At 45.3% G+C, this 26,642-nt stretch overlaps 1 protein-coding gene across 1 annotated transcript in view; it reads left to right on the top strand.

The window, feature by feature from the left end:
• The window catches only part of CLCN5 (chloride voltage-gated channel 5), an 86,536-nt gene extending 82,388 nt beyond the window's left edge, over window positions 1-4,148 (top strand). Inside the window, 2 exon segments of the mRNA XM_082264244.1 lie at window positions 1,973-2,189; window positions 3,692-4,148. Coding sequence (XP_082120370.1) covers window positions 1,973-2,189; window positions 3,692-3,782 — 308 coding nt within the window. The 3' untranslated portion in view covers window positions 3,783-4,148.
• The last annotated feature ends 22,494 nt before the right edge of the window (window positions 4,149-26,642 follow it).

The following is a 26,642-nucleotide window of genomic DNA, read 5'->3' as shown; positions in this document are numbered from 1 at the left end:
CCTGTCTCAGGGTCCGATCTTCCATCCTGCTTTACGGTCGCTGGCTTTAACGGCCTGGCTGTTGAGACCCAGGTACTGAGGGGCAAGGGTCTCTCCCCTGAGGTTATCCCTACTCTAATCAAGGCTAGGAAAACCTCCTCTGGTAAAATCTATTACCGTACCTGGAAGGCTTATTTCGCCTGATGTGAGTCCAGGGGGTTCTCCCCTTGCTCGTACTCTGTATCAAGAGTGTTGGCCTTCCTCCAGTCTGGAGTGGACCAGCGCCTGGTGCTGGCCACGATCAAAGGCCAGGTGTCCGTGCTTGCTATTCTTTTTCAACGCCCTGTGGCGTCTCATTCCCTGGTTCGCACCTTCATTCAAGGTGTGCGACATTTGGCTCCTCCCAGGAAGGAGCCCTTACCTCCGTGGGACTTGAACTTGGTTCTGTCCGTCTTACAGCGTGCTCCCTTTGAAAACATTCAGGAAATATCGTTGCCTCTGCTGTCTAAGAAGGTTGCCTTTTTGATGGCGATCACTTCAGCTCACAGGGTGTCGGAACTGGCAGCGTTATCTTGCCATTCCCGTACTTGGTGATTCACTGGGATAAAGTGGTTTTGCGTCCGCATCCCTCCTTTCTTCCTAAGGTGGTTGTTCTGAGTTCCACATTAATGAGGACATTGTCCTGCCTTTGCTTTGTACGAAGCCTAAGCATCCTAAGGAGGTTGCTCTGCACTCTTTGGATGTTGTCAGGGCGATCAGGGTTTACCTGTCGTCTACGGAATCCTTTCGAAAGACGGATTCCCTCTTTGTCCTTCCTGAGGGACCTCGGAAGGGCATGGCTGCATCTGCAACGACTATTGCCAAATGGATTAGACAGACCATTGAACAGGCTTACGCCTTGAAGGAACGGGTTCCGCCCTTCCCTGTTAAGGCGCACTCTACCAGATCTGTGAGTGCGTCCTGGGCCTATTGGCATCGGGCCTCGGTGGCCCAGGTGTGCAAGGCTGTGACCTGGTCGTCGGTGCACACTTTTTCAAAATTCTACAAAGTAGACGTTGTGGCATCAGCTGATGCTTCCTTTGGCCACAAGGTTCTCAGTGCGGCAGTGCCATAATGGACCCTTGTGTTTTTTTCTGGGTCCCTGGCTGTTGGCATTTGCTTTCCTGGGCTGTTGCTCCTGTTGAGCATTGTTTTTTCTGTTGCCCAGCAGGTTCTCTTACTGTCATGTAAGGTTCCTTTCTCTGCTGTGGGTACTGCGTTGCCTTTTTCTACGGTTGCATCTCCCACCCCTCATGTCTATACTGCTTTGGGACATCCCAACAGTGATGACTTAGAGGAGGCGGCGACTGTCGGAGGACGTAAGAGAAAACGGAATTTTTGTAAAATCTTACCTGTAAAATTCCTTTCTCTGAGTCCTCCGACAGTCGCCGCCCCCGCCCCTCTTTTGGAGTTCTTGTTACCTACTGCTATGCTACCAAACTGAGTTGGGAGTGGTGATGCAGGGGTATTGACCAGATGGGACAGCCCCCATGGGTGTGTATATGCTAATGCCTTTTGTCTTTGGACTAAGTCTATATGCCTAGCTACTCCTGCGGATGGGAAGTTAATACCCAACAGTGGTGACTTAGAGGAGGCGGCGACTGTCGGAGGACTCAGAGAAAGGAATTTTACAGGTAAGATTTTACAAAAATTCAGTTTTTTACATGTATGTGACAAAGACTCTGGAGCTGAATTGGTTAACCGGTTGCCAACCGCCCGCTGCCTTTTTACTGCGGCAGTGCGACCCTCCTGCGCGAACCGACGTAGACCTACGTCGGTCGTGCGCCTGCTGCTAGGGGGCTAGCGCGCGCCGCCAATAGCGCTCTCCAGCCCCCCTCCAGCCATTGGGGACTCCAATGCACGAGGCAGGCGGCTCCAACTTTCAGGAAAGTTGGAGTTCACAGTCAACAGAAACAAGCCTAATATACAAAATTTTCCTTCTTTTACTTTGCAGAGAGCGCCAGGAAGAAACAAGACGGAATAGTGAGTACATCCCGGATATACTTCACCGAACACACCCCTCCCCAACCTCCTACGTCGCCTCCTACCCTAAAACTCCGCTCCATTATGGACCTCAGTCCTTTCACCATCACTGACCAGACACCAATGGAAATCGTGGTGGACATTTTCCGCAAGCTGGGATTGCGTCAGTGTCTGGTGACGCATAACGGGTGAGTTATGTTATAGTAGGAATTGCCAAAACCTTTTTTTTTTTTTTTTAGGGAATATTATAACCTCTGTCCTTTTTAACCACTTGCCAATTGGGCCATAAACAAATGACACCCTGGTCGGGAAGTGGAATACCGGGGTTATGGCTGCAGCAAAATGCCATAACCCCGGTATTATTTCTCTATCGTTCATTGACAGAAGCAGCTCCATATAATTCTTGACCATTGGGTTATGCTGCCCCCTACAGGAGTATAACACTAGGCCAAGAATTATATGGAGCTGCATCTGTCAATGAACTTCGGAGAAAAAGATTTTACAGTAAGACAAAAATCCTTTTTTTTTTTTGCAGCCGGCAATTCTCTACAAGATTAAAGTAGTCCGAGTAACAAATTCACTACTGGATCACTTTTAGAAGCAGCGGGAGGGGTGTGGTTCCACCCCCCGCTTCCCAGTGGTTTCAAGTAGAGCGATCTGGGGTCTTCTAAACTCCAGATCTCTCCTTAAAGAGGACTTTTCATGCTGTATTAATATCGCAAGTGATGTTTACATTTCTTGTGATAGCAATAAAAATTAAAAAAATGTAAAAAAAAAAAAAAAACTAAAGCGACAACATAAAAATAACAAAATGGAATAAAAAAATAATAATAAAAAAAGCGCCCGGCCCCTTGGGTTCCCAGATGTTCCCAAGCTTACCTGACTGATCAGTGAAGCTCGGGACCCATCCAGCGCCGGCAGTGGATTGGCATAGAGATGAGTAAAGGAAAGATGGCCTTGGAGGACCGGAGTGACATCATGACGTCACTTCCAGTTCCTCTGGTATGTAAACAAGGCTTTTTTTTTTTGCTTAAACCAAAGTTTATAAAAATAAGTAGAGAGATCTGGGGTCTTATAGACCCCAGATCTCTCCATAAAGAGGATTTGTCATGCTGTATTAATATCGCAAGTGATGTTTACATTTCTTGTGATAGCAATAAAAACTTTTAAAAAATAAAGTGACAGCGTAAAAAAAAAAAAAAAAAAATGGAATAAAATAATAATTACATTTTTTATTTTTTACCTTTTTTTTTTTTTTTTTAAATTTACCTACAGGTAAAGGCTTACCTGTAGGTAAAATTAATATCTAAACCTGCATGGTTTAGGAGATATTCACCCTGCAAGCAGCCGCTGACACCAGCGGCGCATGCGCTCTGAAGGTCCGGTGTATCTTGCCAGACCTTCAGATCTCCTTGCCGGAAAGTGAACTCCTGCGCGCATGCGCAGGAGTGACGTCATAGCGGCTCCGGCCACTCACAGCGCCGGAGCCTGCCAAACCCAAAAGAGACGCAGAGGGAACATGTCAGCTCCCTCAGCTGTGTCCGGGCGAGCGCGTGGGGGCTTCGTTCTAAGGTATTTCACAATGTGCTAGTATTCGATGCATACTAGCACATTTTGCCATTGTCCTGCAGGTTTTTTTTTTTTTATGGGGATACAACCGCTTTAACTGGCCTTCTGATTTCTATTCCAGGAGACTGCTGGGAATTATCACAAAGAAGGATGTCCTGAAGCATATAGCACAGATGGCCAACCAAGATCCAGACTCTATATTGTTCAACTGAACCCCCATCCTTGTGTAACATGAACTTTTGGATCCTGTGAAGCCATACTCACTATCACTTTATGGTGTTTTTGACACCTTTATATTACTGTGAAGAGAAGTGCCTCGCTTCATGCCATCGGAGCCCCACCGGCACTGTATTTTCTCAGATCTGCTAAAGCGACATCGAGTGGAGGCCACTTCCACACGTCCTTGTCTGCAGCAAACGACCCGTACGTCTTAACCTGGAGTCTTCATATAATCTTTGATTTAGTGGAGATATTTACACAACAACGGGAGGAGCGAGCCTAAATACATATAAGGAAAGGCTTTGGGTGGCCGTGTACATTTAATAGGAAAAAAATAATAAATTATATCTTTAAATTGACATATTTTCCTGTCTTAAAAGGTCAACCATTACCACTGTATAGAGCAAAGGAGAACTAAAGGGGACTGCAGATTGTTTTTCTGTGCCAAGAAATGCATTTAAAGCCCAACTGAACCCTATTGGAGGTGTGCAAAGTCTTACAGAGACCTTACAAAGCAGACACAGCTTGAGTAGAAAAGCCTTACCCTTGTCAGCTTGCTGTAGAGAAGGACTTGGGGGTTGATTGACTAAAACTGGAGAGTGCAAAATCTGGGGCAGCTCTGCATAGAAACCAATTAAACTTTTTATTTTTAGACCATTTTCTCTTCTAAACAAATGCTCTTTATTCTGTACAGTAGTAAAATACCCCATTATGGCCACTAGGCGGAGTTGAGGAGCATAGCACAATTAAGGGAAGTAACAAATTAACCAACCATTACATGTATTTGCTTATTCCCTCTAGCGTTCTCTTGAATTGTTAACCAGTAGGGTTGATTTACTAAAACTGGAGAGTGCAAAATCTGGGGCAGCTTTGCATAGAAACCATTTTAGATTTTTTTTTTTTTTTAGGCAATTTTCTCTTCTCAATGAATTCTCTTTATTATGTACAGTAGTAAAATACCACATTATGGCCACTAGGTGGAGTTGAGGAGCATAGCACAATTAAGGGAAGTAACATAGAAACCAATTTAAACTTTTTTTTATTTTTTCAGGCCATTTTCTCTTCTCAGCGAATGCTCTTTTATTATGTAGGGTAGTAAAATACCACATTACGCCCACTAGGTGGAGTTGAAGAGTGTAGCACAATTAAGGGAAGTAACAAATTAACCAACCATTACATGTATTTACTTATTCCCCCTAGCTTTCTCTTGAATTGTTAACCAGTTGGGTTGATTTACTAAAACTGGAGAATGCAAAATCTGGGGTGGCTCTGCACCGAAACGAATTAAACTTTTTTTTTTTTTTTTTTTTTTTTTTTTTAGGCCATTTTCTCTTTTCAACGAATGCTTTTCATTATGTACAGTAGTAAAATACCCTATTATGGCCACTAGGTGGAGTTGAGGAACATAGCACAATTGAGAGAAATAACAAATTAACCAACCATTACATGTATTTACTTATTCCCTCTAGCGTTCTCTTGAATTGTTAACCAGTGGGGTTGATTTACTAAACTGGACAGTGCAAAATCTGGGGCAGCTCTGCATAGAAACTATTGAGCTTCAAGGTTGTATTGTCAGTTTAATTGAACAAGTTGAAGTTAGAAGCTGATTGGCTACCATGCACAGCTGCAACAGATTTTGCGCACTCTAGTTTTAGTAAAGCAACCCCATGGTGTATGTATGGAAACAGTGGAATCTCTGAAGAGAGGACACTGCTTCCCCACAGAAAGCAAGGGTCCCTCTCTGCAACATGCTGGTTCACTTTAAAAAGCAGCCACAGCCCAAGTGGAAAGGCCTGTCCCTGGCCAACATGCTCCAAAGTTAGAAGCTGATTGGCTACCATGCACAGCTGCAACAGATTTTGCGCAGTCTAGTTTTAGTTAAGCAACCCCATGGTGTATGTATGGAAACAGTTGAATCCCTGAAGAGGACTGATCTACCTCTGCTGGGTCAGAGCTTAGAGTTTTTCAATTTGTAAAGGATTGGAAAGATCAAGCTGTGTCTGACCTTTGCAGAGAGACCACTGCTTCCCCACATAGAGCAAGGGTCCATCTCGGTTCACTTTAGAAAGCAGCCACAGCCGAAGTGGAAAGGCCTGTGCCTGGCCAACATGCTCCAAAGAAGGACCTATGTTGTTGTTCTCTATGTAGAAGCAGCAGTCTCTCTGCAAAGGTCAGACGTGCCCTATGCTGAGTCCTAGCGTAAAATTGCCAGTTAGCAGGGAGCATGACCTTTGCAGAATGGAGAGATCTAGCTCTGGCCCAGCTGGGTGTATATCAGACCTCTGCAGAGATACTACTGCTTCTGTATATACACCAAGGTCAGACACGCCCCATGCTGAGTCACAGCTGGAACTCGCCAATCAGCAGGGAGCATGACCTTTGCAGAATGGAGAGCTCTACCTCTGACTCAGAAGGGGCATACCACACCTCTGCAGAGTCAGAGGTAGATCTTTCCATTCTGCAAAGGTCATGCTCCCTGCTGATTGGGAGTTCCAGCTGTGACTCAGCATGGGGCATGTCTGACCTTGGTGTATATACAGAAGCAGTAGTATCTCTGCAGAAGTCTGGTATACCCCTTCTGAGTCAGAGGTAGATCTCTCCATTCTGCAAAGATGCTCCCTGCTGATTGGGGAGTTCCAGCTGTGACTCAGCATGGGGCGTATCTGACCTTGGTATATATACAGAAGCGGTAGGGTCTCGGCAGAGGTCTTGTATACCCCCTGCTGGGCCAGAGCTAGATCTCTCCATTCTGCAAAGGTTATTCTCCCTGCTGATTGGCGAGTTCCAGCTGTGACTCAGCATGGGGCATGTCTGACCTTGGTGTATACACAGAAGCAGTAGAATCTCCGCAGAGGTCTGGTATACTCCTTCTGAGATACTACTGCTTTCTTACATACACCGCTGTCAGATATGCCCCATGCTGAGTCACAGCTGGTACTCACCAATCAGCAGGAAGCATGGCCTTTGCAGAATGGAGAGCTCAACCTCTGACTCGGCAGGGGGTATGTCAGACCTCTGCAGTGATACTACTGCTTCTGTATATACACCAAGGTCAGACACGCCCCATGCTGAGTCACAGCTGGAACTCACCAATCAGCAGGGAGCATGACCTTTGCAGAATGGAGAGCACTAGCTTTGGCCCAGCAGGGGATATATCAGACCTGTGCAGAGATACCACTGCTTCTGTATATATACTGCTGTCAGATACGCCCCATGCTGAGTCACAGCTGGAACTCGCCAATCAGCAGGGAGCATGACCTTTGCAGAATGGAGAGCTCAACCTCTGACTCAGCAGGGGGTATGTCAGACCTCTGCAGTGATACCACTGCTTCTGTATATACACCAAGGTCAGACACGCCCCATGCTGAGTCACAGCTGGAACTCGCCAATCAGCAGGGAGCATGACCTTTGCAGAATGGAGAGCTCTACCTCTGACTCAGAAGGGGTATATCAGACCTCTGCAGTGATACCACTGCTTCTGTATATACACCAGAGGTCCTTCTCTACAGCATGCTGGCAGGGAATGGGCTTCTTTATTTTTTTCCTCAGACTGTTGTTACTTTTTACAGAGAACCGATGGTAAGACGTTGAACACCTTTTGTGTTTCGAAGGACCTGGAAAGTATTTAACTGATGTAAAGTGAAAGTTTATTTGGGCTTTAAATGCTGGTAATCTATACCACTAACCCCGCCTTCTTTTTACTGGTCTCTCCTACGGTGCAGCATCTTTAAATGAAATATGGGATGTATCAATCAGTATGTATCACAGTTTGATTTGCGCATGCACTGAATGAAGTTCTGCACCTGAGGAACTTTGTATCATTAGGAATTATGGAAAGCTTTGATCTGCACACTTTAAAATGATTTCACATGTGGAGGTTAGCTTCATTCTGTGTATTTTTTTTTTTTTTTACCTTTAGGTGACTCTGTATTTAAAATTGCGACTTCCTTTCTAATTACATATGGTCCCAAATTATGAAAGTGGATTATACGTACCATTAACCTTACTGGGAAATAAACATTGACCTTTTTTTCATAATCCTTATGAATTCTTCTTCAAACAATCCAACTTTGAGTTGCCAAATAAAAACTTTGCAGTGTGTCCTGTTAGTGTATCTCACACGAGGAACAAAAAAATAGGATGCAACACACAACGGCCAAATGTTTGAGGACACCTGACCATCACACACACCATATTGTCAAAAGTATTGGGACGCCAGCCTTTACACGCACATCAACTTTAAGGGCATCCCAGTCTTAGTCCGTAGGGTTCAATATTGAGTTGGCCCACCCTTTGCAGCTCTAAGAGCTTCAACTCTTGTGTGCTCAGTGATTGCAGTATCTAGACTGTCTCTCCCCAAGTTAATACTTAAAAAAGGAGTTCCGCTCCTCTTCCTCCAAAAATTAAAAGTCAGCAGCTACACATACTGTAGCTGCTGACTTTTAATATTAGGACACTTACCTGTCCTGGAGTCCAGCAATGTCGACACAACAGCCAATGTTTCCATCAGCTGTCGGGTGCCGCCATTGCCTTTAAGTGAACCCGGCAGTGAAGCTTTGCGGCTTCACGAGCGGGTCCCTACCGCGCATGCGCGAAGTGCGCTGCGCATTCGGATTGGCTCGGTGGCGGGAGAAGGAGCCAAACTTCTGGGGAAGGGTGCCTGTCAAAAACAGGTAACCGTTCCCCCCCCCCCCCCCCCCCCGAAAGGTGTCAAATGTGGCAATGGAGGGGGGGGGGGAGGAAGCAAATGAGCGGAAGTTCCACTTTAAGTGGAACTCCGCTTTAAAATCTGACCTGTTAGTGGGTCCTGAAGACAGGAGTGGAGAACCGCTGCCATAGACACACTCCTAAACCTTGTGGACAGCCTCCTCAGAAGAGTTGAAGCTATTTTAGCTGTAAAGGGTGGGCCAACTCAATATTGAACCCTACGGACTAAGACTGGGATGCCATTAAAGTTTGTGTGCGTGTAAAGGCAGGCGTCCCAATACTTTTGACAATATAGTGTACTGTATGTAAGATTGTTGGACATCCCATTCCGAAACCATGGGCTTCTTTTGTGGCTAACAGCCTCCACTCTTCTGGGAAGGCTTTTCACAAGATTTTGGAGTGTGTCTGTGGGAACTTGTGCCTGGTGACCTACAAGAGCCTTTGTGAGGTCATGTACTGATATTGGATGAGAAGTCCTGGCTCCCAAACAATGTTCCATTTCATCCACAAGGTGTTCAGTAGGGTTGAGGTCAAGGCGCCGTGTAGACCAGCATTTCTCAACCAGGGTTTCAGGAAACCCTTGGGTTCCACCTAAGGTTGCTAGGGGTTCTTTGAGCAGCGAGCAATGATGGATTGATCTCCCACCTACACTAATGCCCCGTACACACGTGCAGATTGTCGGGTGACCGATCGGCCGTCTTTTGTCCCCGGGCTGTCGTGTCCGCTGAAAAGTGCAAAAGACTGCACACAAATTTTGTCCGTCGACTGCAGAAGTGATGACATGTGATGGTTAACTTTCCCTGTGTTTTTTCTTTTCTGAGCATGCCCAGTCTTGCAAATCTGCTGTCTGTCGGCCGAATTCTGTATTGACTGGCGAACAATCGGCCGCTCTGGTGTCGGCATACAAAAATTTTAATGCTTGCACGACAGATTCTTTTCGGCCGAAAGTGCGCTTTCGGCTGTCGGAAGCATCATACTAACAAGCCTACAATCGGCCGATTGGTCGTCGGCCGAAGCTTTTGGGCCGACAATCTGCACGTGTGTACGGGCCTTAAGGGGACAATTTTCCACTAACCACCAATGTTACTTCTACAATGACCACTAATGTTAGAGAATGCCTGACCTGGCTCACAATAAGATTTTCAATTCAGCCCAAAGGTGTTCAATAGACTTGAGGTCAGGTACTGATGTTGGATGAGCAGACCTGATCCCAAAGGTGTTCAGTAGGGTTGAGGTTGGGTACTAATTTTGGATAAGAAGACCTGATACCAAAGGTGTTTAGTAGGGTTGAGGTCATGTACTGATGTTGTGTGAGAAGACCTGATCCTAAGGGTGTTCAGTAGAGTTGATGTTGGGTACTGATTTTGGATAAGAAGATCTGATACCAAAGGTGTTTAGTAGGGTTGAGGTCAAGTATTGATGTTGAATGAGAAGACCTGATCCCAAAGGTGTTCAGTAGAGTTGAGGTCAGGTACTGATGTTGGATAAACAGACCTGATCCCAAAGGAGTCCAGTAAGGTTGAGGTCAGGTATTGATGTTGAATGAGAAGATCTGATCCCAAAGGTGTTCAGTAGAGTTGAGGTCAGGTACTGATTTTGGATGAGAAGATCTGATACCAAAGGTGTTCAGTAGGGTGGAGGTCAGGTATTGATGTTGAATGAGAAGACCTGATCCAAAGGTGTTCAGTAGAGTTGAGGTCAGGTATTGATGTTGAATGAGAAGACCTGATCCCAAAGGTGTTCAGTAGGGATGAGGTCAGGTATTGATGTTGAATGAGAAGACCTGATCCCGAAGGGTGTTCAGTAGGGTTGAGGTCAGGTACTGATTTTGGGTGAGAAGACATGGCTTGCATTGATATATACAATTCTTACCAGAGTAGTTCTTTGTGGTTGAGGTCAGGGCCCTGTGCAGGACCCCCACACCAAACTGGTTTAATCCATGTCTTTATGGAGCTGGCTTTCTACACAGGGACACAGTCATGCAGGAACAAAAAAGGGCCTTCACCAAACTTCTACCACAAGGTTTGAGGAGCAAAATTGTCTAAAATGTCTTTGTGTGCTGTAGCATCAACCGTACCCTTCACTGGTAACCCCTGGACTCCTTTTTTGGCTGTATAGCGTACTGTATGTGATGGTCAGATGTTCAAAAACCTTTGGCCTTTTATAATGTGTGTGTGTATACTGTATATGTGTGTGTATATTAGATCTTCTTTTCTTTTCAACAATTTTATACTGCAATAAACTATAATACGTTACATTGTAATTATAAAGAGGTAAAGAAAGCCAACAGGTGGTAAGACTCGGTTCACACTACGGCGATCCGACTTAGGGGGCGACCTGTGAAGTCGCGGGCACCGCGACTTCGGCACGACTTGCACGGACTTCATAAAATTAATGTCGCCCCGAATTAGTACAGGACCCTTTTTCTAAGTCGGAGCGACTTGTGTCGCTCCTATTAGAACCGTTCCTGTACTACACTATGGGACGCGAAGGTGCATGACTTGTCAGCCTGACCAAGTCGCCTGATAAGTCGGACTAGTGTAAATGGAGACTCAAGGATCTGATGTTTGGTAGGAACCGTACAGTTTATAGTAAGATTAATTTGTAAAAAATGGTATAGAACCATCACAGAAGACTGCTTTTAGTCCACAGGGACCAGGATGGTGGTGTTGGATCTTCAGGTGTGATCATAAAAGAAAAGGAGATAGAGTGCCCAAAGAAGAGCCGTTGGAAGTTCAAGTATGTTATAGCTCTACTTTATTAAATCTAGGACAATGGTCAAATAAATGCAAGGTAAAATAAGAATAGTATTAGAATATAGAATCACCGCACAACCCTGGGCTGATAGCCCCCTCCTCTTCCCCAAATTAATTAAAGTTACTTAGATATAGGTCCTCCACGCAGTTTGGCACATTGAGGCAGTAAGTGCTTTATATCGAGGTCTGTGAGATGCAGTTGATTCAGCCTCCTCCCATGGGACCTTGATGGCTTTCAGGTCCGTTATGAAGGTGGATTACCAGGCTGTTGGCTGTTTTCCTTGGTTTTTTTTGCCGTTTACTCCTAGGTGGTGGCGTCCAACCCATTGTGATTCTGGATATGTCCAGCCAGCCGTAGCCTCCAATCGGTGACAATATCTTTTAGCTTCTGCATACTACTGCGATTGAAGATTTCCTTGTTTGTGATACGATCTCTGTATGCGATGCCCAAAATTTTCAGTAGGCATCTCTGGTGAAATGGGTTCAGTTTTGCATTTTTATTTTGTTATAATCTTCCACATTTCTCTGTCGCTCATTGACAGATGCAGATTCCATATCTTGATATCCGTAGGGTATTGCTGCCCACTACAGGAGTAGGACACTAGGCAGAAAAAAAGTTCTGGCTACACCTATGGGCAGTCCCAGAGGGTATATCCTCTCTCTCCCTGCTATAGGATGTCAGTTTTTTTTCTGCCTAGTCAGGAGTAAGGACCTAAGTTCCTTGCTGGGATCTCTGGTCCTGGCAAGCTTTTTTAGATAATTTTATTTCCCTGGTATATAGGGCAGTAGGAATAACAATTGTAGTGTACGGGCTCACCTTCACGTTTGTACCGAGGGAAGGTGTAGCCCCCTTAATGCTCCCCCCATAAAAATAACAAATGCAATTGGCTCAGGGCACCCCCATCAACCCCCAGAGGTGTCCTGAGGCAATTTTTTTGCTTTTTTTTTTTTTTTTCAAACATTTTCTTCAGCACAATCAAGCATGCAAGGTCCTTTTCAGATCCTTGCCTGGAGGTAGGCGGTCCTTAATAATGCAGACAGTCCCACTCTCTGCATCAATACGCTGCAAGTTCATTGTGCCATGGTGACACCCACTAAACCCACAGTATGTACTTTCAGACAAAATAATGCTGGGCATCTTTCCACCAAGAAGACGTCTAGTGGTGGAACAGGATTACTGCAGAGGGACAATACAAAAGAGGAAGTACGTACTGCAGCCTTAGCTGACTTTTAAAATGTCAAGAAGTGGCCTTTTAAGGGTTCGTCCACCTGAAAGCATTCCTTTATCATAGGTAATGTTCAGAGATGAGTCAACCAGTCCTTTTTTTTTTTTTATATTTCTCAAAGACTGTACATGTAGGATGCTGTCGGGATGTTATGTACTCCTTGTCTGGTTAACCTGAGTAGAGCGTGGAAGCAGTGTGCATGTTGCATCTCATTCATGGGAGTCCCTGTAGCTTTGGCTGTGCTCCATTATGGCCCCTGAAACAAGCTCCTTAAATGGACTACAGCTTTTTAGCTCAAGGCAATATCGCAATTTTTTAAAAGAAGTGTATTGTCTAAGGCAGCCTTTGTCAACCTTTTTACCCAGGAGGAGCCTTGAAAATATTTTTTGATCTGCAACTCACGGAATGTTTGCTCATGAATGTGTGATCAGTGAGTATAACATTTAAATATGTGTGGATATAACTACAAATAAAACAATGAATACTAAATCTTACTATTTAAAACAAAGTAAGGGGCTGCCCTTTTACTTCAACTCAAAATTGCATCAATTAAAGTGCACCTATTAACTTAAACCTAGAGGAGAGTGCAAAAGCTGGCCTGAAATTGAACATTAAGAAAAGCAAGTGACATTTTATCTTCCTAGGCTGCAAGATCACGGCAGACGGTGACTGTAGCCATGTAATTAGGAGAAGCAAAGAGAGAAAACAGGCGCCTCTGAGTAAAGACTGTAGTTTTAATTGGCAAACAATAGTAAAAACTTACATCAAGGTAAGTAATAGTAGACAAGGTGGGTCCTTCCGGTGTCCGTGTGGAGGCTTGGGGTCACCGCTGGAGGTCTGTAATCATCTCCGCTCTTCCTGTTCCTGTCCGGCAGGAAATGGAGGGTGTCACGGGCATGAGACTGAGGCTTGGAACGCAGGGTGACTGTGTTGCTCGTCCACAGCATCTTCCGGCGTGATGACGACGCGTTTCAGAGCATGCGCACTGTGGTGGGATACCAGCGCGCGCTCCTTTTTCAAGTCAGATCTGACTTGTGCTACCATATGGACTACCTTTTAATGTAGTGCTATTTGCTTTGCGCCACTTGTCATTTTTTTCTATGTAATTAGGAGATGCTTGCTTCTTGGGAGGAAACCATAAGTAGACCTAGACAACTTTATAAAAAGCAGAGACATCATGCTACTGACAAAGTGCCGTATAGTCAAAGCTATGGTATTCCCAGTAGTAACCTATGTCTGTGAAAGTTGGACCATAAGGAAGGCTGAACGTTGAAGAATTTATGCTTTTGAACTTTGGTGTTGGAGAAGACTCTTGAAAGTCCCTTGGACGGCAAGAAGTTCAAACCAGTCAATCCTGAAGTCAACCCTAAATATTCACTGGAAGGACAGATCCTGAAGCTAAAACTCGAATACTTTGGCCACCTAATGCGAAGAGAGGACTCCTTGGAACTCCTGATGCTGGGAAACATGGAAGGAAAAAGAGGAAGAGGATGACAGAAAACAAGATGGATAGATCGCATCATCGAAACAATGAACGTGAAGTTAAGCAAGCTCCTGGAGGCAGCGGAGGGCAGAAAAGCCTGTCACGTTATGGTCCATGAGGTTACGAATAGTCGGACACAACTAAACTACTGAACAACATCAACAACTTAAACATCTAATATAGATGAAAACCAACAGTCCATCATAATCATAAATTGCAAAAGATAAGAACAAGAGTCCAATTGTAAACCGATGACCAATAACTGTGCTGTTCTGAAAAAATATTGGTGCCCAAATCTTCAATATACAGTGCTCCACCAAGTGTGTGAAAAAAAAAAATGCTTGGTGGTCACTTTGTTGGCCAAAGGGTTTTGGTGAGCGCATATTTATTTAACACACTTGATGGAGCACTATATATTGAAGATTTGGGCACCAATATTTCTTTATCATACATCACAGGACACAGAGCAGGCTATAATAATGGCTATCTGGGTTATATGCCACCTATAGGTGAATGGACTTTGGCAAACCAATAGACAGGAAGTTCCCCCTATATAACCCTTCCCACACAGGAAGAACCTCAGTTTTTTTCGCCAGTGTCTTGAAGGTGATGGTCATGGCTGTTTAAAGATGATGTCCTAGTAAAGAGGTGTTATAATCAGATCGATTTGGATGGCTAAGCGCTAAAAGGATGGTACCCGAGCCTCAGATGGAGAAGAACGAGGTTTTGCCTGTAATGTGACCCGCTGGGCGCTGGACCCTGAAAGTTGGAACTCTGGTTATTATTCCAGAAGAGTTTATAGCAGGGTGTTATACAGGTCCAAGGGTGTGGACCCCAGTATAAAAAGGGGGGACCCAGTCCATAAAGGTCTAGAGATGACAGGGCCCGCCGTGATGGGTGAAGATTGGATCCCGTTTCAGGATCCTGCGGCGGGACTGGTATGTTTTTTTCCCCTCCTTTTAAAAAGAAAAAATAAGTGACAGGGAAAAGTTTGTGCACTATTACCTCTCCAGTGCCTGCAGTACCTTTTTTATCCACTAGGGGTCATTAGTCTTTACCTTGCGCTTGTGTTTTGCAGTATAGAGCTCAGCTTGCCACAGGAGGAAGCATCCAGAGGGTGGACCGCATAGTTAGTGAGTGTGCACGCGCGCATGCAAGTTCCCCCTGTGAGCGTGGGCACGCACGAGGCGTGCATGGAACAGCGTGCGTGTGACATCACAAGCGTGCACGTGGCATGCTGTATTGGCTTGAAAGCAGGCAGAAGTTTACAGGGGTGCTGGCTAAAGCTGCAAGGGACGCTGAGCAGGTTTCGCTGGGGCATGTGAGACTATAGGGCTTGGACACGGCTTCAGGTACTAGTCTGGAGGGGGGTAGTAACTGTGATCACTACGGAAGGTTTGATCACAGTTTTTTCCACACAGGAAAGTGCAAAGAGGTTTTTACCTCAGATCAGGGTCTTACTAAAAGTAAGCAATGTCTTCCAGAAAAAGAAGTGGGGGGGGGGGGGGGGTTGGGCAGCAGGTAGAGGAGTAAGTGCTCCACCATCAGGATTGGAGGGTCCTAATCTTATTCCTGATGTGTAAACTGAGCCGTTACGCTTGTCAGGTATTCCAATGCCTGTGCCTCATTCTGTGTCACAAAGGATGACTGGGCATCTGCCTTGGCTAGTCTGGAGGGTAAAATAGCTGGAATAATTGCCTCTGTATCACAGGGGGGAGAAAGCGGGATGGATCTCCCTCTCCTTAGTCTGGGCCCAGCAGGGATCTGGCTGAATACCTGGACACTCAGGCTCAAGGGAGGACCCCTAAGCCAGAGAAGGCAGAGGATATAGAGGAAGTAGCTGTAAATGACCTGGAAAAGGGGCAGGGTGGAGATTCCTCTTTAGAGGAATCAGGCTCTAAGGAGCCATTTTCAGCCTCACACTCATAAAGGTTGCTGATTCAGTCTCTTACTGAAATGGTCTGGGTTGGTTTTAAATTACTTCCATTAGAGGTGTCAGAAGCCTCCTTCTCTTCATTGGGCTCCTTACACCCTCTGCAGAGTTCCAAGGCTTTCTCTTTACATCCTCTGCTGGAACAGCTGGTGTATGCGGATTGGGATCACCCTGATAGGGTGTTTATGCCTCCAAAGAGGTTTTCCTTACTATATCCTATGGAGGTAACATTGAAAAGAAAGTTGTGTATGCCTTTTGGTAGGCGCTGCTATTTTTTCTGTGAATAAAAATGTAACCTATCTAGTTGACAATGCCCAGGTATTTAGGGACCCAGTGGATAAGAAGTACAAAGTACAAGAGAGAATTCCCCTATTGTTGGGACTTTTAAGGCACATAAATATACAGATTCAACGATCTATGCAAAAAATTATAAAGTTTATTAAAGTGACAAACATAGGAGCATAAATGTTAAAAACATTACAGGCGAGAATGTATGCATCAAGAATATATAACCATAACCGTGAATGATGAAGGTTGTGGCCCAATATATTTCGGAAAATCAATTTCCTTCTTCAGGGGCAATTCACAGTAGAAGTGTTCTAATAATAGAGATAACAATGTAATTAGGCCCACCACACATGTTAAGCAGGATCATCATATATAGTATGACTATTACACTTTAAACACAATAACAAGCAAATACATTGTTATTAATGTTTTTTCTCTCCCCCCATAAACAGTTGGAAAGAAAACACTTACATGGTTATTCTTGTCATGCATATGGAGCCTGTAGGGTAGCTAAAAGCAGAGCTGATTGACCGCATATGTGAATCTACCATCACTGATGTCCATGCATTCCAAGATTTTTTAAGGGGACCGGTGTATCAGATTAGTAATTGTGGGGTGATTCACATAGAAAACCCCCCGGATCTCCCAGTCTCTGTGGTCACCTGAAGTCCCAATAGTTTGGCTGCGGCACACAGGAAACTGACAGTGGGGGCCAGCTATAAGGGAAAAGTATATAAACAGGATGGCTTGATTAGTTTTTTGGGCTTAGTATAAGTCTCCAAAGGTAGACATCTGGATCAATAAAGTATTCACCAGAATGTCGTATATAGGGGCATAGAAGTTGTAATTACCTGTGTGTTGTAAGACCCACCGATTCCACATACGGGATCGACCAGCACAAATTGAAAGGTGTGGATAAAAATGCTGACAATGTGGGGTGTTAAAGTATTACCTTAATTGGTCCTTAACTGCCAGCAGCTGGTGCTTAGTGGATAAGAAGTTGGAGTCCTTACTAAAAGCTTAATTTGCCGTTGCTGGGTCAGCGGTTCAGCCGGCAGTGGCAACAATAGGAATCTGCCAGTCCCTAACAGATTGTTTTAAGAGGTTGGCTAGGAACCTGCCCAATCAGGGGGAAGCTACTGAGGAATTGGCAGAGCTTCCTCACGCCTTGTGTTTTGCAATAGATGCTCTCAAGGATTCCATTCAACAGGTGTCTCGCTTTGCTCTTCTCTTAGTACAAATGCGCTGAGTCCTGTAGCTGAAGAATCGGTCGGCAGAATTGCTCTGTAAGAAGTTACTGACAGGATTCCCATTCCATGGGGAACCTTTTTTTGATGAGGATCTGGATAAATATACCCAAAAGATTTCAGGTGGGAAGAGTGCACTGTTGCTGGTTAAAAGAAGGAATAAGCATCTAGCTTTTATGGTCCCTAGTGTTCCTGTGCCTCCTAATACGTCATCATCCAAACAGTTTCGACGGCCTCAGCTTTCAGGGTTAAGGAGACGTCAGGGTCAGAAAAAACCCTGGGTCCAAAGGCCTGCCAAGACAGGCTCCAGGTCTGCCTTATGAAGGGGCACCCCCATTTACGCGGGTGGGGGGGAAGGCTTCTACAGTTCTCAGAGGCTTGGGAAAAGGTAGTACAAGACAGGGGACTCTTGTCCACGGTGGCGCAGGGCTGCAAGATAGAGTTCTGGGAGTTCCCTCCCTCTCAGTTTCTAGGTTTAAATGTTCCCACAAGTCCAGTGAAAAGGAAACCCTTGTTCCAGGCCCTAGAATGCTTGAGGGTACAAGACGTGATTGTGGAGGTTCCGACCAGCAAAAGGTGCTCGGGTTTTTACTCAAATCAAAACCAAACAGTGAGGTGAGACCCATTCTGGAACTCAAAGCTCTGAACCAGCTCTTGATCGTTCGGGCTTTCCACATGGCATCAATTTGTTCAGTTGTAGCTTCTCTGAAGGAAGGAGAATTTTTGGCATCTGTAGATATCAAAGATGCATACCTGCATGTGCCAATTTCTGGGCCCCATCAAAAGTTCCTGCGTTTCGCAGTGGGGCAGTGTCATTTTCCGTGTTTGGCCTTGCTATTCGGCCTAGCCACAGCTTCCCGGGTGTTTACAAAGGTCTTAGCCCCAGTGTTGGCATTCTTAAGGTCTCAAGGGATCTCTAGTGGGATATCTAGAGGACATGCTTTTTAAGAATTGATCAGGCCCAGGGCTAACATGGAATGTGACTGACAGTCCAGTTCTTAGAAAGCCTGAGTTGGATTATAAACAGAGAAAAATCAGCATTGTGGCCAGTTCATGGTCTAGAATTCTGGACACAACTCAGGCAAAAGTTTTTTTGCCTCCAGCAAAAGTCTTGGCCACAAGAGGTCTGGTCCGGTTCATAAGGGGGAAGAAATACCCCTGTATACTGCTGTGCATGAGGTTGTTGGGTAAGATGGTCTCCTCATTCGAGGCAATGCCTTATGCGCAGTTTCATTCCAGGCTGTTCCAGAACAGCATTCTGTCCGCTTGGAACAAGAAGCTCCAAGCGTTGGATTATCCAATGGTTCTATCCCCAAAGGTAAGGCAGGATCTCATATGGTGGTTGATACACAACAAATTAGGGAGGAGAAAGTCTTTTCTGCCCATAATCTGGAAGGTAGTGACCACAGACGCCAGCCTATTGGGCTGGGAGGCTATTTTGGAGGAGGCATCTGTCCAAGGAAGGTGGTCTCGGGCAGAAAAGATCTTACCCATCAACATATTGGAGATTCGGACAGCTCGGTTGGCACTTGTATTTTGGACGGCCAGGCTGCAGGATTGTCCTGTCAGGATTCAGTCCAACAATGCAACTGTTGTGGCTTATATTAACCGCCAGGGGGGCACCAGGAGCCAGGCAGCCCAGAAAGAGGTAAAACTACATTCTAGCATGGGCAGAAAAACACGTACTGTTTCTGTTGGCAGTATTCATCCCAGGGGGTGGACAATTGGCAGGCGGACTTTCTAAGTCACCAGCAGTTGTTTCTGGGAGAATTGTCCCTACAGACCGAGGTTTTTCAAATTATTTGCCAACATTGGGTTACTCCAGACGTAGATCTATTGGTGTCCAGGTTCAACAACAAGCTGGACAAGTTTGTATCCAGAACCAATCGGATAGGATCGCTATCGGAACAGATGCGTTAGTGATCCCTTGGCATCGGTTCTCCCTGATTTATGCTTTTCCTCCGGTTCAGCTTCTGCCATGGCTACTGAGCAGAATACAGGTGGAGGGGAAACAGGTAATCCCAGTGGATCTGGTCTGGCCCAGGAGATCCTGGTACACAGAAATTGTGAAATTGGCAGTAGAGGAGCCATGGTCACTTCCATGCCGTCCAGACCTACTTTCCCAAGGTCCCATATTCCATCCTGCTTTACGATCGCTGAACTTGATGGTCTGGTTATTGAGACCAGAATCTTGAAGGATCTAGGGATTTCGGATCCGGCTCTAGCTATATTGATAAACGTTAGGAAGCCCCTCTCTGGAAAAATCTACTATAGAGTCTGGAAATCTTACATCTTTTGGTGTGAGTCTAAAAGATGGCATCCCTGCAAGTATGTGATTGGGATAATTTTTGCCTTTCTAGTTAGGAGTGGAATTGAAGCTGGCATTAGGAACTACTAAGGGGCAGATCTCGGCCTTATCTATTTTCTTTCAGAGACTGATAGCGTCACACTCATTGGTGCGAGCATTTCTGAAAGGTGTGATTCGCATGATTCCGCCGGTCAAGCCACCCTTATGCCCCTGGGACCTAAATCTTGTGCTTTCTGTGTTACAGAAGAAACCGTTGAACCTATCGGGCATATTCCTTTGGTTCTCTTGATAGGGAAATTGGGTTTTTTTGGTCACGTAAACCTCGGCCAGAAGGGTGTCAGAATTAGCGGCCCTTTCTTGCAAGTAGCTGTTTTTGGTCCTGCATTAGGACAGAGTGGTCTTGTGTCCCCATCCAGCTTTTATTCCCAAAGATGTTTCCTGTTTCCATCTAAACCAGGATATCACACTGCCTTCCTTTTTTCCGAATCCATTGACCACAAAAGAATAATTATTACATTCTCTTGACGTAGTACGGGCAGTCACAGTCTATTTGAAAAGGTCAGCACTAATTTGGAGTACTGATCCTTTTTTTGTCCTGCTGGAAGGGCCAGGCAACGACAAGTTCAACTATTTCTAAATGGATTTGCCAGAGCATTGTTCAGGCGTATGGTTTAAAGGGTAAGGTCCCACCCTTTACCAAGAGGGTAAGTTCCTCATGGGCGGTGCATCATCAAGTATCTGTGGCTCAGATTTGCAAGGCTGCTACCTGGTCTTCTATACATACAATCACTAGGTTCTTCCAGGTGGATGTTAGAGCCCGAGAGGGGGCTCAATTTGGAAGTTGCGTGCTACAAGCAGCAGTAAAAGATCCTTTTTGTCCGAGGGCAATCTTGGGATTACTGTGTTACCTTCCCTCAAGGGCATTGCATAAAGGACATCCCAGATAGTCATTATTATAGCCTGCTCTGTGTCCCGTGATGTACGAAAAAAAAAAAAACTTGGATTTTTCCCTCAACTTACCTGTAAAATCCTTTTCTTGGAGTACATCACGGGACACAGCAGTCCCTCCCCTCTTTTCTGGGATCTTCATTGCTTGCTACAAAAACTGAGGTTCTTCCTGTGTGGGAGGGGTTATATAGGGGGAACTTCCTGTCTATTGGTTGGCCAATGTCCGTTCACCTATAGGTTGCATATAACCCAGATAGTCATTATTATAGCCTGCTCTGTGTCTCTGGATGTACTCCAAGAAAATGATTTTACAGGTAAATTGTTGGAAAAATCCAATTTCTTTCAGAAGAGCATGTTAACCACTTAAGCCCCGGAAGATTTTACCCCCTTCCTGACCAGGGCCTATTTTGCGATTCGGCACTGCATGACTTTAACGGACAATTGCTCGGTCGTGCAACGCTGTACCCAAATGAAATTAACGTCCTTTTTTCCCCACAAACAGAGCTTTCTTTTGGTGGTATTTGATCACCTGTGCGATTTTTTTGACCATGCGCTATACACAAAAGAACAGCGACAATTTTGCAAAAATAACACTATTTTTCACATTTTTTTATATGAAATTCCCCCCCCCCCCCAAAAAAAAATGTAAAAATCAAAATTTTTTAACATCTTAGGCCAATTTGTTTTCTGCTACATATGTTTGGTAAAAAAAATTGCAAAAAGCGTATTTTGATCGGTTTGCGCAAAAGTTATTGCGTTTACTAACTAAGGGAAAGATTTTTGTCCTTTTTATTGTTTTTTTTTTTTTTTTAACGAGTAATGGCGGCGATCTGCGATATTTTTTTTTGCGGGACTGCGACATTGCGGCGGACAGATCGGACCCTTGACTGACATTTTTTACACTTTTGGGGGTACCAGTGACATTACTACAGTAATCAGTGCTATACATATGCACTGTTACTGTAAAAATGGCACTGGCAGGGAAGGGGTTAACTTTATTTGAGAAGGAGGGGTTTAAGTGTGTCCCTAGGGGCGTGATTATAACTGTGATTGGATGTGGCCGTGTGTGTAACAGCAGAGATCTACGGTCCTACATAGCAGGACTGTATGATCTGTGCTGTTACACAGGGGAGAATGACAGGTGGCTTTGTTTACATTAGCCGCCTGCCTTTCTCCTGGTGTAAACGACGATTGCGAGTGACCGGCGGACATCGGGTCCGCCGGTCACTCGCGGGGGGGGGGGGGGGGGGGGGTCTGTGAGCGAGCCTCCGGCGGCGCGCGCGCTCCCTAGAGCCTCACAGGCTAGCGACGTAGTACTATGTCACTTTGCCTGTGAGGGGCTGACTGCCGACGTAGATAGACGTTAGGCAGTCAGCAAGTGGTTAAATGGTCATCTGTTAACAACTGGGTCTCTTAATCTTATATTTTGCAATTTATGATTATGATGGACTGTTGGTTTTCATCTATATTAGATGTTTAAAAAGGTAGCTCCACTTTTGTGGGGAAAAAAATAGCAAATAAAGAAAAAAAACAATATAGCGTATACAATTGTGACACAAATCATATTGTGATTGAATGTTATTAAAAATTATCTTTCCTTTTCAATCTGCAGCTGTGGTAATTTTCTGGAAATACAATACAATATGGTTACAGCTGTTCTGTACACAGAATGTATACTGACCACACCCCCAGAAACATAATTTCCTGCTTGTGTGATTGGCTCACCAATTTTCCCAGAAGTCTGCACTAAGATACAAGTCAGATTTCTGCCATCCCCTGCAAAAAAAATGTCATTTTTTTTCATCAGGAACACGTCTAAAGGGATGCAGTCCCAGCAGCTTTCCTCATTAAAGCTCAACAGATGCCACAGCTGATTGATAATTATGAAACCACTCCCATTAGACCCACTCAGCACAGAGGAACAAACAATGATTTCTTCAGAATAACAAAAGGTAGGAATCTGCAACAAAGTTTGTTAAATTCCTTGTAATGTACAGAGATCACCCAGAGGGGGAATGTTTTTTTTTTTTTCTCAACAAAAGTGGAGTTACGCTTTAGGTTAGTAGGTTCACTATAATGGATGCAATTTTGGGTTGAATGAACAGGGCAGTGTCTTAACTTTGCTTTAAATAGTACTTTTGTGTAGTGTTTTTTTACACTATAAAAGGGGCAGCAGCCCGACATCACTCATTGGGATACAGGCCTCACTCTGCATCGGTGTTCAGTGCAAACCTCATTCTGTATTGGTGTTCAGTTCAAAACCCACCCTGCATTGGCATTCAGTGAAAGGCTCGCTTTGCATTGGTGTTCAATGTAGAGTGAGGTCTACGATGAACATCAACACAGAGTGAGTTTTGCACTGATCACCAATACAGAGCGAGCCTTCCACTGAACACCAATGCAGAGTGAAGTCTATGCTAAACACCAATGCAGAGTGAGGTTTACAATGCACATCAATGTAGAGTGAGGTCCATAATGAATATCAATGCAGTGTGTTTTTTTTTTTTTTTTTATATACAATGATGTGCATTGTAGCCCTCACTCTGCACTGGTGTTCAGCATAGACTTCACTCTGTATTGGTGTTCAGTGGAAGGCTCGCTTTGCATTGGTGTTCAGTGGAAGGCTCGCTTTGCATTGGTGTTCAGTGGAAGGCTCGCTTTGCATTGGTGTTCAGTGGAAGGCTCGCTTTGCATTGGTGTTTAGTGGAAGGCTCGCTTTGCATTGGTGTTCAGTGGAAGGCTTGCTTTGCATTGGTGTTCAGTGGAAGGCTCGCTTTGCATTGGTGTTCAGTGGAAGGCTCGCTTTGCATTGGTGTTTAGTGGAAGGCTCGCTTTGCATTGGTGTTTAGTGGAAGGCTCGCTTTGCATTGGTGTTTAGTGGAAGGCTCCCTTTGCATTGGTGTTTAGTGGAAGGCTCCCTTTGCATTGGTGTTTAGTTGGAGGCTCCCTTTGCATTGGTGTTCAGTGGAAAGCTCCCTTTGCATTGGTGTTCAGTGGAAGGCTCGCTTTGCATTGGTGTTCAGTGGAAGGCTCGCTTTGCATTGGTGTTCGGTGGAAGGCTCGCTTGGCCTTGGTGATCAGTGCAAAACCCACTCTGCATTGATGTTCATCATAGACCTCACTCTACATTGATGTGCATTATATACCTTGCTGTGCACTGGTGTTTAGCGTAGACCTCACTCTGCATTGAGGTTTAGAGTAGACCTCGCTCTGCATTTGGGTTCAGCGTAGACCTCGCTATGCATTTGGGTTCAGCGTAGACCTCGCTATGCATTTGGGTTCAGCGTAGACCTCGCTATGCATTTGGGTTCAGCGTAGACCTCGCTATGCATTGGGGTTCAGCGTAGACCTCGCTATGCATTGGGGTTCATCGTGGACCTGGCTCTGCACCGAGGTTTATCGTGGACCTGGCTCTGCCCCGAGGTTTATCGTGGACCTGGCTCTGCCCCGAGGTTTATCGTGGACCTGGCTCTGCCCCGAGGTTTATCGTGGACCTGGCTCTGCCCCGAGGTTTATCGTGGACCTGGCTCTGCCCCGAGGTTTATCGTGGACCTGGCTCTGCCCCGAGGTTTATCGTGGACCTGGCTCTGCCCCGAGGTTTATCGTGAACCTGGCTCTGCACCGAGGTTTATCGTGAACCTGGCTCTGCACCGAGGTTTATCGTGGACCTGGCTCTGCACCGAGGTTTATCGTGGACCTGGCTCTGCATTGGTGTTCAGTGCAGACCTCACACTGTATACTTGTGTATATGTTATGTACCCTATTTGGAAGACATTTTGCATGTACAATATGCAATTACCAAAAGAAGCCAACAAAGATAACAGCAGTTCAGCATAGACTCAGCCTGATAAAAGCTACTTGCTTTGTCTTGCATGTCTGTGTTGCATGTCTGCCTAGGTTTGATATTTACCTTGGGTAGTAGACGGGTGTCCTTCTGTCTTGCGCTGCTGGCTGTATGTCCGTGCTGATGTCAGGAGCCAAAACTCTAAAAGTACAGTTGGGCTGATATTAATCTGCTCAGTAGCACTCAGCAAGACTTTGTTAGGGCAGGGGTCTCCAAACTTCGAAACAAAGGGCCAGTTTACTTTCCTTCAAACTACAGAGGGGTCAGACTGTGGCCATTGGGAGTAGAAAATGCCTCACCGTCAGTGGGTGTAAACTATGTCATAGTCTAGGGGGGGGGGGGGGGGTCAGTGAGAGTAAAAAAAAATAACATTGTTGGTGTTAGTGGGAGGAATAGTGCTCTGTCTTTGGTATCAGTGGGAGGAATAGTGCCCCATCTTTGGTATCAGTGGGAGGAATAGTGCCCCATCTTTGGTATCAGTGGGAGGAATAGTGCCCGTCTTTGGTATCAGTGGAAGGAATAGTGCCCCAAGGGCCAGATAAAGGTAAGCTAAGGGCCATGACTAGCCCACGGGCCGCAGTTTGGAGACTCGTGTTTGTGCATTAAAGCCACTGCTGAGCTATAAATCTGCTACAATGGTGGATCAGTGCAAAACCCCTGGGGCTTAGGATTCCGTGAAACCCCGGTTGGACAACTTTGCTCTAAGAATATGTTATTATATCATGTTACCCGATTTCATAGTTGTACAAAAAACTTCTGGCCCCTCAACCCCCCTCCATCCTGACATTTGCTGGATAAGCTGTAGGCTAAAAGTGTGCACCCCCTGGCGGCAGCTGTGGTCCTTTCAAACTGCACGCATGTGTAGTGCCCTTTCTCCTTCTCTAGCGGTGTTCAGCCACTTCAACTAGAGTAGGAGCGAGCATTTGTATGGCTGGAGCAACCACTAGGGGGCACACACATGTAGCCTCCTGCAAACAACAGGATGAAGGAGGAATGAGGAGCCAGCTGTTTCCATATCTAAAAAACTCCACTAGATTGCTACTTTTAATTTTACCATCAATGGTTCCATTGCAAGATTAAACAAGAGGGGGAAAGAGGATACCCCTGCCTAGTTCCTCAACCAAATGGGAATGGCTGTGAGATCCTATCTCCCTCCAGAATAGCTGCCTGAGGACTGTGATACTGTAATTGGGCCCAAGCAATGAAAGTCTTGTCAAACCTTTCCAACACTGCCCATAGGTAACACCACTCCACGCAATCAAAGGCTTTCTTAGTGTCCAGTGATAGAAGCGCTTTAACTCCCCCATTATCAGCTGGTGTTTGCATATTTAGATATAATCTTCTAAGGTTGACAGCAGTGGAGTTGTTAGGTATGAAGCCAGCTTTGTCTTTATGGACAATGTCCGAAATTGCTTTGTTCAACCTCTGAGCCAGCACCTTGGCTAAAATTTTAATGTCATATAGACCCATTTCTTGTAACAAAGAAATGAGTCTATATAAATTAAGCTCTGTAGCTGGCTTATCAGGCTTCAAAAGCAAAATAACACTAGTCTTAGTCATGGATGGTGGTAGGCAACCATTCTCATGGGCATCATGGAAGACCTTTAACAACCTAGGTAAGAGGGTAGCAGCATAGGCTTGAAATACCTCCATAGGCAGCTCATCATCTCCAGGAGCTTTAGAGGTGGGAAAAGAGCTGGTCACCTCCTGGATCTCTTCCAGTGTTAAAGGGGCATCTAATCTAGGCTGGCTCAGTGATCCATCAGAAAGAGTAGGTAAAGCAAATTAATTCAAATAACTAAATAAGGCCTCCAGGGTATAAGCGACCCTAGAGGCATATAAATCAGATTAAAATCCCACTAGTTCCGCCATAACAGAGTCCAAGGAATTGTTAGACCCCCAGTTGGAAGTTTCAGAGCGCCAATCACTGGAGCTGCTAGGCATACATTGACTAACTTTGCAAGAAGGCGACCAGTCTTTTCCTCCTCTTCGTAGAAAGTTACTTTAGAGAAAAATCTCTTCTTTTCAGCTTTAGGCCGGGTTCACACTAGTTGCGGCTCGCAGTAGGGGGTCCAGCGCATCCCTGTTCTCCTTTTCAGGTGCAAATCGGGCC

The sequence above is a fragment of the Pelophylax lessonae genome (genome assembly GCF_965119305.1).
Source record: "Pelophylax lessonae genome assembly, chromosome: 7".
Taxonomy (NCBI): Eukaryota; Metazoa; Chordata; class Amphibia; order Anura; family Ranidae; genus Pelophylax; species Pelophylax lessonae.
The sequence above is the reverse complement of the archived record's forward strand: the minus strand, read 5'-3'. Positions and strand labels throughout refer to the sequence as shown.